The sequence below is a fragment of the Drosophila kikkawai genome, chromosome 4, assembly GCF_030179895.1.
Source record: "Drosophila kikkawai strain 14028-0561.14 chromosome 4, DkikHiC1v2, whole genome shotgun sequence".
Lineage (NCBI taxonomy): Eukaryota > Metazoa > Arthropoda > Insecta > Diptera > Drosophilidae > Drosophila > Drosophila kikkawai.
This window is the reverse complement of record NC_091732.1, coordinates 1,585,643-1,602,984: the sequence shown is the minus strand read 5'-3', so window position 1 is coordinate 1,602,984 and position 17,342 is coordinate 1,585,643. Positions and strand designations below refer to the sequence as shown.

General features: G+C 35.0%; 2 protein-coding genes across 3 annotated transcripts in view; one reads left to right on the top strand and one right to left on the bottom strand.

The window, feature by feature from the left end:
- The window catches only part of LOC108077210 (uncharacterized), a 32,144-nt gene extending 29,756 nt beyond the window's left edge, over positions 1-2,388 (top strand). The window contains exons 3-5 of the mRNA XM_070287631.1: positions 1,211-1,394; positions 1,458-1,865; positions 1,925-2,388. Coding sequence (XP_070143732.1) covers positions 1,211-1,394; positions 1,458-1,865; positions 1,925-2,194 — 862 coding nt within the window. The 3' untranslated portion in view covers positions 2,195-2,388. The remainder of the gene's footprint in view (positions 1-1,210; positions 1,395-1,457; positions 1,866-1,924) is intronic.
- Positions 2,389-14,407: 12,019 nt separating this feature from the next.
- On the bottom strand, positions 14,408-15,957 carry LOC108086041 (uncharacterized). Of its 2 annotated transcripts, XM_041776697.2 has the most exons (4): positions 15,819-15,957; positions 15,570-15,755; positions 15,390-15,479; positions 14,408-15,224 (listed from the first exon to the last, which is right to left on the bottom strand). In XM_041776697.2, the coding sequence occupies exon 4, from the start codon at positions 15,214-15,216 to the stop codon at positions 14,506-14,508; it is 711 nt and encodes a 236-aa protein (XP_041632631.1). In that variant the 5' UTR covers positions 15,217-15,224; positions 15,390-15,479; positions 15,570-15,755; positions 15,819-15,957; the 3' UTR covers positions 14,408-14,505. The 2 variants fall into 2 exon arrangements, with proteins under 2 accessions (XP_041632631.1, XP_041632632.1); XM_041776698.2 differs by lacking the exon at positions 15,570-15,755 and having other exon boundaries at positions 15,819-15,947.
- Between the last annotated feature and the right edge of the window lie 1,385 nt (positions 15,958-17,342).

The following is a 17,342-nucleotide window of genomic DNA, read 5'->3' as shown; positions in this document are numbered from 1 at the left end:
AAAATCGATTTAACACATTATAATTAGTTCTAGGAATGTACATATATCCCTAGGAAAAGTTCAATATGAACAATGCCTCGTTTAATCTTTGATCGTCATGCTTCGTCGATTCGACGACGCATGGTCACATATGATCGATTATTCCCGTTATTTTTGGTTTATTTGTCCTTGTTTTTCGTTCAGCTCTATACAGCCTCTAAGTTGTATGGAAGTACAATTTTTGAATATTTGGTAATGTTAAAATAGCTCAACCGTCTTATTTTATAAACACAACTTAAACAAGAAAGGAAGCTAACTTCGGCACGCCAAAGTTAGTATACCCTTGCAGATTGGTTTTGATGTTTATATTATAGATTTAAATGCTGAAAACACACACAAAATAGAGTTTCATTACATTTTACCTTATTTTGTTTTACAGTTTGGTAGTTACAGTTTTACATTCCCAGCTTTACATTTTCTTTACATCTTTTGATCGTTTCTATGGCAGATATATGATATAGTTGTCCGAAATCTGAAATATTATAAAATGGCCACATCTCAAAAATTATGCATATTAGAAGACTATATGCAAAGTTTCATTCAGATAGCATTAAAACTGAGGGATGACCAACAATATGTGTGCAAAATGGCCAAAAAGCTTTTGTGAAGTACCCAAAATTAATCGTTGTGCCTCTTGCTTAACAAAATAATTCGTCGTCAAAGATTAATTTTTTTTTAAGTTTAAGTATTATTATTAAGATGCGATTGAATTAAAGCAACTATATAAGCATATATAATATAATATGCGGTTTTTGTTTCCTAATATGGCCAGAGAAAGAGCACCATTAAAAAATTAAGAAAAGGTTGTTAAATATATTTTAGTTTGAGTTGTTAATAATATTAACTCTGTCAAACATTTTTTTTACAATATTGTTTGTATATTAACAATTATAGTTGTTTTACAATCGGCGTAGTCGATTCGACGAAGCTTGACTTAAACGTAGTAAAAATAAGCATAACCTTATTAGTTAATAAATATCGATATTGCCAAAAACTGATATTTATTTTCTTTATATATATTTTTTTAAATTATATTAGTTATTTGTATCAAACAAAATATTGACTTATCCACATTAACGTATGCGTAACGTTGATCGAAACTTAATACAGTATTAATATTATCTGACTTCCCTAATTCGATTTTTTAAATTATCATTATACATTTAAACAGTGATTTAACAGAATATGAAAAGTTTGCCACCAAATACGAAACAGATGTTACCGAAAAGCCGCCATTTAATTATTCACATATTATTGGCATGGCAATGTTAAAAAATGGCCGTGTAACATTACAAGAGATTTGTTCCTGGATTGAGTCAAAGTTTGCCTTCTTCCGAGTTCGAAAGAAATGGAATGTAAGTGATTACCGATTGCTACAGTTGCAATGTAATTTAGCATATAATAATTGTTATTTACAGAACTCAATAAGACATAACTTGTCACTTCACCACTGCTTTCGCAATAGGAAGCGGGAAGAAAAGAAAGGAAAAGGGGGATACTGGGAGCTGGGTGTTGATCCCAAGAAATGTGAGAGAAAGCGCATACGTAACAGGAAACTATGTAAACAAACTGTTAAGGATCCCAATATGAAAAAATACCAAAAACTTATAGAACCTAATCTTCTTAAGCCTAAACTATCTGCAATATCGCTTAATTTCGATAACGATTACTCAGAATCGAGCCCACAGATACCAAATATTGCTCAATCTGAAGAACAGTATTCATTATACACAATATATGATAAGGAAACAATAAAAATAAGCTCTGGCGACAGACAAAAGAGTCTATATAGCTTGTTCTCTGATAAAATAGACACAACCAATACGGTAAGGTTAAAATATTAATATATATATAAAGATATATAACATATGTGTTTTATCAACAGATATCCAGAGAAGTTGGCTTTTCTTCTATATTCAGTAACATTTTGGAGTCTGCGCCAGCTACCGGAGGAGACAATATCCAAGGAGAGAAGAATAATATATTATCTACTACAATTATTTCTAGTCCTAGCCATCCTTGCAACATAACAGTTAATTATGATTATTCCAACTTCCGACCCTTAATGGACAGTATAGATGATCAATTTCATTATCTCCAGAACAGCGGGGATATTTTAGATAATCTTCTGGATGTATGTGGTACTCACTATTAAAAATACAAACATAATATAGGCATCTTAAAGCTTTATCAGACACTGAAGCCGCCAGCTAGTTCCCCAGACCCGATCTAATTTACTTAATTATTTTAATTTTTTGTTTTGCTGATAATATAAATTGATAAAAATGTATTGGAGAATAATTATGTAATTTAAATTAATAATGTATATGCCACAGCACAAAAACTTGAAATCATTTATTATTATTGCATTTTAATAAACTGAAGTTATCAAATAAAGCAATTATTAAATGCACTAAATGCAAACAAATAAGAAAGCTAATATCGAATGTGAGCGAATGAGATACCTGGTACCAAATAGGTTCTGCGTTACATTATAAGGAAATTTATTATTTTACACACCATATCATTTTTCATGGTTTCTATTATAAATGCAAATTTTCAATGATATATGAGAACCCAGTAATAACAAGTGAAAGCTGGGTCATTTGCATATACCGACGTTGCAAGCTATTTAGAAGATCTATTTAAAAAGAAGGTTATATGGATCAGTAATGGGCCTAATCTCTCCTAGAAATATCTTTCTTTAGTAAATAATAAGGTTTTATAACATATCTTGCCTAATTATAAACAAGATATGAAGCTAACTTCGGGACGCCGAAGTTTGTATACCTTTGCAATAAGAATCGAGGTATTCTGGTCAAATTAATTGAAAACAAGAAAGGAAGCTAACTTCGGCACGCCGAAGTTTGTATACCCTTGCAGATATTATTTCATTAAATTTTACCTATACTTATTATGTTGAGAGTTTGACAGTTAGAGTTTTACATTCCCAGTTTTACATTTTCTCTACATCTGCCGATCGGTTTATATGGCAGCTATATGATATAGTTGTCCGATTTTCATGAAATTTATACCAAAGTTTTGAACCAATAAAATAAGCTTATATCTCAGAGAAGATAAAAATAGGTTGAAAAACAACGAAGTTATAATTATTTTCTATTAATTTCCCGATCGTTCCAATGGCAGCTATAAGATATAGTCGTCCGATTTTCATGAAATTAACACCAAATCTGAAATAATATAAAATGACCATATCTCAAAAATGGTGCAAAAACGTTAAAAAACAACCAAGTTATCAATTTTTATACCCTTGCAGGGTATTATAATTTCAGTCAGAAGTTTGCAACGCAGTGAAGGAGACGTTTCCGACCCTATAAAGTATATATATTCTTGATCAGCATCAACAGCCGAGTCGATCTAGCCATGTCCGTCTGTCCGTCTGTCCGTCTGTCCGTCTGTCTGTCTGTCCGTCTGTCCGTCTGTCCGTCTGTCCGTCTGTCTGTCTGTCTGTTTCTACGCAAACTAGTCCCTCAGTTTTAAAGCTATCTGAATGAAACTTTGCATATAGTCTTCTATATGCTCTCACTGCTATATATGTCGGAACGGGCCGGATCGGACGACTATATCATATAGCTGCCATACAAATGTTCGATAAATTTTTAGAAAAAAAAATTATAGCTTGGCTGTTTTTCAATATTTTTGCATCATTTTAGAGATATAGCCAATTTATATTATTCCAGAATTTTGGTAAAAATTTTATGAAAATCGGACGACTGTATGATATAGCTGCCATAGGAACGATCGGGAAATTAATAGAAATAAAATTATAGCTGCGTTGTTTTTTAACGCATTTTTATTTACTCTGAGATATACGTTTTTTTTATTATTCTAGAATTTTTGTATAAATTTCATAAAAATCGGACAACTATATCTTATAGCTGCCATAGAAGCGATCGGTAAATGTATAAAATATATAAAGCTGGGAATGTAAAACTGTAAATGTCAAACTGTAAACATAATAAGTAAAGGTAAGATGTAATGAAACTCTGTTTTGTAAGTGTTTTCAGCATTTAAATCTATAAAATAAACATCAAAACCAATCTGCAAGGGTATACAAATTTCGGCGTGCCGAAGTTAGCTTCCTTTCTTGTTTTCTAATAATTTATCGAACATTTGTATGGCAGCTAGTTTGCGTAGAAACGGACAGACGGTCAGACGGACGGACAGACGGACGGACAGACGGACATGGCTAGATCGACTCGTCCGATTTTCATGAAATTAACACCAAATCTGAAATAATATAAAATGACCATATCTCAAAAATGGTGCAAAAACGTTAAAAAACAACCAAGTTATCAATTTTTTTCTAATAATTTATCGAACATTTGTATGGCAGCTAGTTTGCGTAGAAACGGACAGACGGTCAGACGGACGGACAGACGGACGGACAGACGGACATGGCTAGATCGACTCGGCTGTTGATGCTGATCAATAATATATATACTTTATAGGGTCGGAAACGCCTCCTTTACTGCGTTGCAAACTTCTGACTGAAATTATAATACCTGCAAGGGTATAAAAATAAAATAAAGGGAAATATATAAAAGTTGTATATTTAAACAAAGCATATAATAATTTGGTTTCGATAAAATTAAAAAAAAAAAATTAATCGTATAAAAAAATATATATTTTAGATTTAAATATATAAAGTATATATGCGAGTCGATCTAGCCATGTCCGTCCGTCTGTCTGTTTCTACGCAAACTAATGCCTTAGGTTTAAAACTATCTGAACGATACTTTTCAGATAGTCTTCAGACTCTCTATATTCTCTATATAAGTCGGAAGGAAGTGGATAGGAAGATTTTATCATATAGCTGCCATATAAACAATCGGAAATTTGTAGAAAATTACTATAACTTCGTTATTTTTTATACCCTTGCAGGGTACTATAATTTCAGTCAGAAGTTTGCACGAAGACCTTTCCGACCCTATAAAGTATATGTATATATTCTTGATCACTATCAACAGCCAAGTCGATCTAGCCATGTCCGTCCGTCCGTCTGTCGGTTTCTATGCAAACTAGTCCCTCAGTTTTAAAGCAATCTGAATGAAACTTTGCATATAGTCTTCAATATACTCTCACTGCCGGATCGGACGACTATATCATATAGCTGCCATACAAATGTTCGATAAATTTTTAGAAAAAAAAAAATATAACTTGGCTGTTTTTCATTATTATTACATCATTTTTGAGATAATGCCATCTTATATTATTTCAGAATTTTCGGTTTAAATTCTATGAAAATCGGCCGACTATATCTTATAGCTGCCATAGGAACGATCGGTAGGTTGGTATCAGAATGAAGAGTCCTTGAGAGACCATCCTTCTCAGATTATAAGTACATACGGTTCCAATACGCATTCAAACACTCTCCAAAACAAGCAGTCTTCAGGAACCCCAGAAATACTAACTGGGAAAAGTTCAAGGAGACTATCGCGACACGGCTCGCGATCTCTCCGGGCATAGTATAATCCGCGGAAGACATGGAAAAGTCCCTAGAGACCCTCTCCAAAGAACTTCTGCTGCGTACCACGCATTATATCGGACACGAGAAAGAGGACCAGGCCACCCTGGTATAATAAGGACCTTTCACTCCGACGCACCAAACTCAAAGAATTCTTCAAAGTCGCCAAGCAGGCGAAAGATGATATCATCAATGAGGAATACAAAGTCCTACCAAGGGACTACAAGAAGTGTTTATAAGAACACGATTATATTTATTATTAAGAAACACAAAATAAAACGAATGGTAATTTAAGACATAAGAAAATCTAATGTTGGAAAGGAAATATAACTAATCAAAAAGAGAAAGGCTTAAGTTGAAATTAAAGAAATTAAATGAGATAAATAATTACAGTCCACTAAATCGTTGAAGCAATTATACATAAGCAATAAATTATGTAAATCTTATGTCAGTTTTGCCGGCCTTTGGCAGAATGTTCAGAAAGAACACACAAATATGAATATCAGAAAGATAAGAGCCTGTCTATGTTTAAGCAATAAAACAACACCAAATTGTTGCGTCTGGGATGCAGATGTCCGGCACTCTAGCAAATGTGCATACCTATCTCAGCTAGGTACCTAGAACGCTTGGTGGGTTATATGACCTCCTGCGAGTGGTCACCATATGTTAAAGATAAAGACCATAGAAGGTTTCCCGCGGTCGGAGATATACCGATCCGTGGGTCTAGAAATAAGTAATTTCCATTCTCATGTTAGCTACCTTAGCTAGGATTTTAAGAAATAAATTTAGTTTGAAATATCAACTCAACAACGTCAGACGCTCGTTTTATTTACAGCCTCTCTCGACAAGAAGGAATACGCAAGGCGCAGAGAAACTCATGAAGAAACTTCTGCTCCACTATAGAGACTGCCCCAGAAACGGCTAGACTCCGGAAGCTGCTATCGAAGCAGCCAATAATACAGAGTCAGCTCCAAAGCTACGACGGACAGTGGACTGAGGGCAGCGAAGGGGCCCTAACAGCACTAACGCATGCACATTTCCCAGGATGCACTGAGGGACCCGATGCGAATAAGCGCCAGGACCTAGCAACTGGAGAAGAGCATCTCAAAAAAGATCTAATATCCTCTAGTAGAATCCACTGGGCTATAAACTCCTTTGCGAGGATAAAAGCACCAGGACTAGATGGAATATTCCCAGCCATGCTGCAGGTGACCCAGGAAGTGATCACCCCATGGCTCTGCGCAATATATAGAGCTGGATGAGCACGGGCTATATCCCTATAAAATGGAGGACCTCTCGGATTGTCTTCCTGCTGAAAGCAGGAAAGTGCGGCCACGTGAGCCCCAAGGATTACAGACCGATAGCCCTCACCTCATTTCTACTTAAAACTCTGGAAAAGCTGCTGGACTTATACATCAGGAACGATGTAGGGAGACTACTGTCGACCAACCAGCACGCCTACACGAAGGTGAAATCAGTGGAGACGGCCCTACATTCGTCGATAACCACCATTGAGAGAGCCCTACCAAAGACAATAGAGCTATAAGATAAATAACGCCATACGATTTTTTTGCACACGATTTTTTCGTGCTGGCTTTTGAACTGGCTCCAGGCTCTCTTAAATTTTGTTCAAAAGCCAGCGAAGAGAGCGCTCTAGAGCCAGCCGTTCTCTTGTACGCATTCAGCGACGCCGCCGGGTGTTTGTGTGCAAACGGGCCTCAGAAGGCCAATTTCGCAAATAAATTTATTTTTTATTTTAACATCTCTTTAATTTTATATACTTATTGATTTATAAATGAATTTTTTATAATGTATGAATCATAATAATATATTGTTAATTTATTAGTCAATTGAATTAGATAATTGTAAATACATATGTAATTATGAATGTATTTAAATAAATTATTTGTGTTATTTTACATATTTATTTAATAATAAAATTATAAAATATACTTACAGATGAAAATAAAATTTAATTAACTGATTTTCTGGATTGAACTTGTATACAAATACAATCCATATTCGAGATCAGCTGTTTTTGCTGCCGCTACTATCGCACAGTAGCGCCTTTTCTCATTTAGCGTTGCAAAAATCATATATTTTGAACCAAATAAGATAACCTAATAATTTTAACGGACAGATAATTGTTGTAAAATATATATATGTACTGCATAATAATAAACAAAAATATGCTAACTGTAGCGCTCACGGTTTTGTGGCGGTTACACTTGGAATTAAAACAAAAATTTTAATTGATTTTATTACAGATTCTCAATCCTTGAGAAATGTTCTGTCAAATAAGTATGGTTAAAATCGTTTTTGCGAACATGACTTTTTCGATTTTTGCGAAGCTAATTGTTCGAGAGGCGCTACTGTGCATCGCCTCCTAACAAGCGGTCGCCAGCACAAAACATAAAAATTTGATTTTTTGGTGCTTGCGCGCTGGCGCACACATATTCTCGCACACATACGCGCTTGCGTGTTCTTGTGTTTACTCATTCAAGCAAACGCATTCTATTTTTAGAACGCGATTGTCGTTGCCATCAAAAATGCAGCCTCATATTGCAAAACGAATGTACGCTTCCATGGTGAGAGGAGCGCACAGAGGTACGCCGCAAGGTGGGGTCCTTTCGCCCCTCCTATGTAATCTGGTGGTAGCTATCAGATTGAGGCACCGCTTCCATGGTGAGAGGAGCGCACAGAGGCACGCCGCAAGGTGGGGTTCTGTCGCCCCTCCTATTGAATCTAGTGGTAGACGACCTAATCAAGAGATTCAAGAGGAAAGCACCAAAGATAACAACTTATGCGGATGACAGTTACAGTTACAGTTTTTAATTCCTAGCTTTATATTTACATATCTACATTTACCAATCGCTTCTATGGCAGCTATATGATATAGTTTCCCGATTTTCATAAAATTTATACGAGAATTCTAAATTAATAACAAAAGCCCATATCTCAAAGATTAAAATACGTTTTAAAACAACGCATGTGCAATTTTTCCCTATTAATTTCCCGATATCTCAAAAATGGTGCAAAAATGTTGAAAAACAGCCAAGTTATCATTTTTTTTCTACAAATTTATCGGACATTTGTATAACAGCTATATGATATATTCAGATAGCCTTAAAACTGAGGGACTAGTTTACGTAGAAACGGTTGCTGATCAAGAATATATATACTTTATAAGGTCGGAAAGGTCTGCTTCACTGCGTTGCAAATTTCTGAATGAAATTATAATACCCTGCAAGGGTACATTTTTTCTACATCTACCGATCGCTTCTATGGCAACTATATGATATAGTCCGATTTTCATAAAATGTATGCCAAAATTCTGAAATAATAAACAAAAGCTTACATTTCAGAGTAAATGAAGGTATAAGATATAGTCGTCCGATTTTTATAAAATTAAAACCGAAATTCTGAAATAATATAAAACGGCCATATCTCCATAATATTGATAAACAGCCAAGTTAGTTTTTTCTAAAAATGTATCGAACATTTGTATGGCAGCTATATGATATAGTCGTCCGATCTGGCCCGTTTCGACTTATATACTAGTAAGAATAGTTAAAAGACTGTCTGCAACGTTTAATTCAGATGGCTACAAAACGACACAAGTGCGCCGACTGTGCAATGGACACTGTATTATTAGGGACAACGGGCAATGCATTGCTTTAGTTAGCTAGACAACAGTTTAATTCCTTCCGCCTAAAAACAGAATGAAATGAACCATTAGCAATGGTTAAAGGGGTCTGGCAGCAGGCTTAAAACGCAAGTAGGTGGTTTCCCAGAAAATCGCACAAGTATGAGCGGAGTTAAGAACTCAACCGGGTTGGGATGTCAGCCCAAACGTCGCACAGTAGCGTCTTTTCTCATGGCAGGTAGCGATTTACTTGTACAAACCCAAGCAAAACTATCCTTTTTTTAATTTGAATAAGAGATTAAGAATGTACCTATCATTTAAAGAAAATAACCTTGGCAAATCCTGAAATGCAAACCGCGGACTGGAAGGTACTGCATCTCGCGACACTAAAACCCAAGGAGGCGGCTAGTGTGCAGTACTCCAGATAAAGAAGAAGGCAGAAGAATCCTATATCCCATATACGAAAGTATGGCGCCTGAAAAAGCGGCATTCCGAGGATAAGGATGCTCACATCCTGAAGCCATGCGAGGTGGTAAAGGACCTAGGTTTGAAAACCATCGTGGATGCTGCCCAGGGAATGACGCTGAACATGTCCGACGAGGAAGAAGACGGTACCCTGATGGCAGTAGTCAACCCGTCGTATGGAAGCAGGAAGGGTCTTCACTCTAACCTCATGTATCATTACAGCTAAAACGCTTCCTGCTACATGGCACACGACTGAACAGCTCCACCAGAGGAACTCAGAAGCCTGGTTGATGCCAGCCCGAAGGACCATCAACTGCACGTGAGTCCAGACGCCAACGCACACAATAGCGTGTGTCGACGACAGAGGTGAGCCACTTTTAGATTTTATACTCTCCACTAATTTATACATATGTAGCGAACGCAGGGGAGGATATCTTTGAGAGACCATTATTCTTAGGCCACAAGTACATACAGTTTTACTAAAAATTCGAACGCTCTCCTAAACTAACCGTATTTAGTACCCCCGGAACACTAACTGGGGAAACTTTAAGAAGACAATCACAACAAGACTCGCGACTAGACCGGGCTTGGTAAAATCCGCGGAAGATATAGAGAAGTCCCTAGATACCCTCTGCAAGGAATTGCTAGATGCGGGTCGCGCATCTTGCCAGAGCAAATGAACAAGAAAATGACACTGAAATTAAAACCATGCAAGAACTTGGCGAATCAAGAGAACAAAATGCAGCAAGTAGCAACATGCAAAATCGTTTCGGAGTAAGTGGAAGACAGATTGAAACAGATATATCAGTTAAGAACAGCTCGATTGACGAAAACACAAGAACGCTGAAAGACCTGCTTCCCATAAAGTTTGGAGCAAAACAGTGCACATTGGGATGAAATGCCTTTATTTTGGCCACAACCGTAATTTTAAAGCTAGAAAGTTGAAACTTGGAGAATTTGCTGCTTATATTATTTGTGAATTTCGGTTTTTTTTTTTTTACACTGCCACCTTTCCTTCCCTGCCACCCACATAATAGAACTGCAGTATATTCATATAAAATTCATATTAATGTTGTTATATTTTTTTTTTTTTTCATTTTTTTATCCATAATTGTTAGAAAATTTTTTTATTTTTATATTTTTGCATATTATAACATAATTTGATAAACGAAAACTTAAAAACAAGAAAGGAAGCTAACTTCGGCACGCCGAAGTTTGTATACCCTTGCAGATTGGTTTCGATGTTTTTATTATAGATTTGAATGCTGAAAACACTCACAAAACAGAGTTTCATTACATTTTACCTATACTTATTATGTTTACAGTTTGACAGTTACAGTTTTACATTCACACCTTTACATTTTCCCTACATTTACCGATCGCTTCTATGGCAGCTATATGATATAGTTGTCCGATTTTCATAAAAATTATACCAAAATTCTAGAATAATAAAATAAGCTTATACCCCGGAGTAGATCAAAATACGTTGAAAAACAACGGAGTTATAATTTCTTTTCTATTAAGTTCCCGATTGTTCCTATGGCAGCTATATCATATAGTCGTCCGATTTTCATAAATTTTTTTTACCAAAATTCAGAAATAATATAAAATAGCAATATCTAAAAAATGGTGCAAAAATGTTGAAAAACAGCAAAGTTATAATTTTTTTTCTAAAAATTTATCGAACATTTGTATGGCAGCTATATGATATAGTCGTCCGATCCGGCCCGTTCCGACATATATAGCAGTGAGAGTATATAGAAGACTATATGTAAAGTTTAATTCAGATAGCTTTAAAACTGAGGGACTAGTTTGCGTAGAAACGGACAGACGGACGGACGGACAGACGGACAGACGGACATGGCTAGATCGACTCGGCTGTTGATGCTGATCAAGAATATATATACTTTATAGGGTCGGAAAGGTCTCCTTCACTGCGTTGCAAACTTCTGACTGAAATTATAATACCCTGCAAGGGTATAATAAGTACATAAACTTGTATTAATATAAACGTTCTTCTTCTAAATCAAAATCTAAATATGGTATACTTGTAAGGTCGTCTTTAATATTATATACTTGGGCTGCATCTTCTGGATTTGGAGAAGCTAAAAGTGCAATAACTTCACTTGGCAATAAGTGTGATTTTGAACTCTTTTTTTGAGCGATGCTTGATAAGTAAGGATCAGAAGAATCCAAAGCTCGATGAAATACGTCAGTTAAATTGTTCACTCGGCTATTTTTCCTCGCATGCAAATCAAAAAGTAGCGATGACATTGCGATTATTATCCAGGCAAACTTCCTGTAAGTCACCTCGACGAATTCCAACCTTGCTCGCATCTGTTGAAATATCAAACCCCCCCGCAAGTTCCCGCAACTTATTTAAATGCTATCTGAATATACACATAATAACACATACTACCACATAAGCTGTTATTTGAATCCTGTTGTATCTTGCTAGATATGCTCCACGAAACACAAATATTTTAAGGTTAGAATCAACAAAACTAGTGTTTACGTATTTCATTAAAAGCATGACAAAACAAAAGCACATATAATTAAACACTGTTACAGATATTTTCTACATACCATGAGAAACATTTTCCATTTTAAGGTATTTTAATTGGTCAAACTGTTTAAGAATACGTGAACGTCAAAGTTAAGAAACTTGTCTAATCAGCAAACTTGCACGCACTACGTGGCAAGAACAGTTGACTTTCAAGGGCTGGTGGAAGACAACGGCTGGACAATAAAATACCAATTAAATATTTTTGATGTCTAGGGACATTTCTTAGCTTAAAATAATTGTAACAATATTGATATATTAACACGAATTTTTTAGGTTTTGGCCAAAATAAAGGCATTTCATCCCAATGTGCAGTGGATGCTTGATTACAGCGGAAAGCTTCTCGAAAATTATCCCGAAAATTGAATCCATACCAGTAAAGAATTGGTTCGACAATTTCAATCAGAATGCTGCAGCCTACGGTCTGAACATCAAACACTTGTATGTGCAGGCTCGTGCAAAAATGACGAACACGGCGAAATTGTTTTTGGATTCAACTTTTGCACACCAATACTCAAAGATCCGTATGTGCTGGATACAGAGTTCAGTCGTCAGCGTGTGCAGCGCGGATGTTCAAAGGCAGCTCGGTGATCGGAACTTCCGATTCGGAAAAAACGCAAGCAGGAATCATTTCATGTATACCTACTTAAGTGATTATGTACATCACTTGGCAATATTGATGCACGTTTAGTGATCCGTTATCATGTAGACGGCATGAGGAGGGACTTCAGATACTCTGTCTACTGTTGCAAAACGTACAGGAGCAGATGAGGTGTATGGAGCATTTACCAACTATTTTGGCTGTTGTACAAGAGCAAAAGGCACAGATTGCGTCAGAATTTATCCGCACTAAATTTAAATGAATTAAATGACAAGGAATTTTAGTTTTTCTAATGATTTTTTTCTAACAAAGAGCAAATTCCCCGAAGAGTGTCTATAGGTGGTATAGGCATCCAAAATCTTTAAAATAAGGTAGAGGTAGGCGGTTTATATTAAATAGTAACAATTGGGGACATATTGGGGCAAGAATATACAGAAAAAACGCCAACTATTTTGGGCATGCTTGTAGCTTTGGCGCCACGTTTTAAATTCCATATCTCATTTGTTCCTCGCCAAGTTGTTTACATTTTCGTGGTGAATGGTCAAATTAAGAAGAAGAATCAGAGTTGCACCGAAAAACTATCGCCAAACAAACCGTGTTTAGATTTTAATGTTGATCTAACGGCGGTCCATTTGGGAAAATTCGGAACGGCAAAACCTTATGGACCGTTTGTTCAACGGATGTTGAATGTGCTTTAATGTTGTGTGGGAAGACCCTATTAACACGTGTTATAGCGGCAAAACTCCATATAAAAAACGGTGTGAAAAAAGGAAGAAGAAATTTGTGCCTTGTCGATTTTGCCGGTACTCTGACGACGAAAATGACGCCTGCGCAAATTGAATGGCGTTGCAGGATCAAGATAGTAAACAGCTGATCTCGGGGTGTAACAATAATTCATTTGATTTTTTCTTACACCCAAAATATGGAGCGAAAATTGAAAGAAAAGTATAATTTTCCGACCGACAAATTTTCTGCCCGCGAAGATAAAGTGGCATTAATAAGTGCGGTCAGGGCGAAGCCCATAATATGGGATTTGACCCAAAAAGGGCATTTTAATGCCATATTCCTTAACAATGCCTGGGAGGCTGTTGCCGCGGAGTTACAAAAAGTTAAGTCCTAAGCAAGAAATCGTTTGAATGGGGCGTCGACCAGTTTTCTTTTTTTCCTTCAGCTCTTTAGCGGCGAAATACATTAAGAAAACACCAAAATCCAATCCGTTTGAATTCATCTTTATTTGTTTACAAACAATAAACAGCTGTTCAGTATTACCCTTTTTATGACGTTTCATGGCTTTTCCTTAATTTTTTTGCTCACACTGGTTACCGAGCCAAATAAAGAGCAATTCCGCTATAACACGTGTTACACCGATTTTCGTCGTCAGAGTACTATGCAAGAGTACTTAATGCATTGACAATTCATTAAAGATTGCATTTAAATGACATTAGTCGTCCTGCTCGGAGTTGTGTAAAATCCTATGGAGCTGTCAAATCTCTAATAAAATCTTTAATGCGAAAGTATCTTAATAGTACAAATGATGAATTGAACCAGACATTATAACAATAAAACATATATTTTAACAAACTAAAAATATGAAACAATACAAAATAAACCAACATGAAATAAACATATTTCCGACTATAGTTTTTATTTCATGAAAGAGATTACAAATATTTTAAATGTACTTAAAAAATTATTTGTTTGTTTTACCAATTACTGAGGAAATCAAAACCTCTTGGTATGTATAGATCCGGAGATAAAAGTTTATCGTTCTCTTTTGGACCGCTACTTTCTTTAAATTCGTTATCACTATCTATTAAAATGGTATTTTTTGATTCAACATGTGAAGTTTCATTATTTTGTTGGTCATTGTCGTGTTGTCCAACACTGTTTGTAATTAAATCTTCATCGCCTTTATAATGAGGAAGAGCTTCATTAATATTTATGATAGATGGCTTCTTCGTATTGTTCATAGCTTCAGACTTAATAGATTTTGACACATCAATTAGTGTGGTAGCCGCTCTTATAGATTCTATAGACGGAATATTTATTTGAGATTTTGTACGATAACTAAATGGAAACGAATGTTCATCTCTGCAATTCCCGGCATGATTTTCATCATACAACATTTTCATACCGACGTTTTGATAAATATAAGTATGTAAATCTTGGCCGTTATAGGAATAAACCATGTTAGTCTTTACCTGAGAAGCCCTTTCTGTTATACATTTGTTGTTGTATTTATTATATAAATCTGGTTTTATAAAAAAATTGTTCAATACGTTTTCTTGATCATTCAAGGTTAGTGAATGCCAAGTTTCTTGATCATACGTTGACTTTACTCTATTTATGTCACGAGCAATGTTAAGAGAAAGTGAATTAAGATAAGGAAAGTAATTATCCAATGTCAGTTCCATTTTTTTACCTGAAAAAAAGTTAAAAATATAATTGTTATATTGGTTTATATTTGGTACATCCTAAATCGTTATTAAACACTTACTCATATGTATGTACATACTTCTGTAAATAAGCAAGTTCATACATATGTATATGTAAATGTAGACTGAAAATGCTACAATGACAAACTTACATTTGTTTGATGGATATAATATATTAATTTTTCATGGTACACACATGTACGAATGGTTATGTGCGCGGCTTCTGTTCTTGATGAAAGGAGCTTAAAAATAAAGATTAAAAAGATTCAGCTGCATACAAAGGTTAATTTATTATGTTTTTACACATGTATCCCAAAGATACATTTGCTTACAAATAATGTAATAATTTAACCAACATATCATATACTTCTATTAAAATCATTTTAATGCCTTTAAATTTTTTGTCAGTATGTAGTCATCGGTTTATATGTATGTACAAACATCATATTGATTTTGTAAATACATCCATATGCATGTATGTATGTATTTGTTCGTCATTACACCCTAAATAACAAAGTCTGAAAATGTTAAAAGAATGCATGTAGATTTATAAATATACTTAAATAGTTATATATACAAACTTATATTTGTTAGGTCGTTTTAATTCTCATAAAAATTAAATTTATCCAAAATCACTTCACTTTAAATTTTTGAGCAGCGTCAGATAAAAATGATTTATAAGGTAGAGCGAAAAAATATCGATACTCGTATCGATATAAATGATTGTTTACTTGAGTAAAGTATTAATGGGGGTATTCCTTTATAGTGTCTTGCACACAGCTTGCATCTGTTGTGCATCCAAATTTGATGACCGTCTGTTGGCGATAGGTAAGCCTAGTGCTGGGAGAACGAAAATACGCTGTCACAATTGTGACAGTGCACATTGGGCCAGCGAGCCGATAGTTCGACGAAAATTAAAGTTTTAAAGCTAGGTTCTTCAAATTTGGTACATATATTAGTGTCGATTCACATAAAAGCATATATAAGTTACAGACTGATCAGACCACGCCTTCCCTAGCCGCCCATATATGATAGGTTTCCTCTTGTTGATATTTGTACGGTAATAAATGAATTCAACAAATGTTTTAAATTAATTTTTAACCTTAACCTTAATATTAATAAGTAAAAAATAACAATGCATTCAAAATGAATATAAATAAGTATTTTTCATTTTAAAATGTTCCTAACAGTCGTCTTCTACGTCAAGTTCTATTGAAAACGGATTTTCAGAGTCAGAATCTAAATCACTATCACTATTGCTCCGTGCTTAAGTCGAGTTCTATCAGTTCATTATAAATCCAACTCGTTACGGCAGATGCTCTAAGATTGTTTTCTATATAGACATCAAACAGTTGCGCATAGGTGATCTCAAACACAGCTACAATATGTCGGATTTATATATATAGGTGAAAAAAGATGCAAAAAAGCTTAATAAAATTATTTTATATACGCTTTGCACTTTAATGACACATATTTACTTTTTGGCACAAGTTGGCACAAAATTTGTTATAGTCTACAACAGATGGGTTACCAGGTTAGCTTTTTAATACTTTTGGACAACACAAATAAACGCACACATAGAACACATTAACAAACATGAACAAAATCTTTTTTAATACGAATATTCTACATACCTTTCCCTTTCTTTTCCATAATTTTAGTGAAAATTGCTTAAAGCACAACAATTTTGTCGCGCTCGCAAGTAAACAAAATCTTTCTCGCGTTTTTGAGTTTCGTACGCACGCAATCAAAGAGTTGACTTTGAAGGGACGCCAAAATTTTCGGGATGCATCAAAACAATTAAAATCTTTTGATTCAATTTAGTCAAAGTATATACTTTTCAAATTTTATTAATAAAATAGGTTTACTTTCTATGAAAAATTTGAATTTTCGTCGATATATCGGTTCGCTGGCCCAATGTGCAGTGGCCAAACTCCATATAAAAATACTGCGATAAGAGGAAGAAGTAGAGTTTTTCTCTCGTTGCGGGTACAATCATAACGAAAATTATACCCGCGAAAATTGAAAAGCGTTGCCAGATCAATAGTGTAAACAGCTGATATAGTGCTGTCACAATAATTAATTTCAATTATTCTTACAGGCCT

Bases quoted from the DNA above. Each gene is read 5' to 3' on its own strand.
- LOC108086041 (XM_041776697.2), bottom strand. From the start codon at position 15,216: ATGGAACTGACATTGGATAATTACTTTCCTTATCTTAATTCACTTTCT.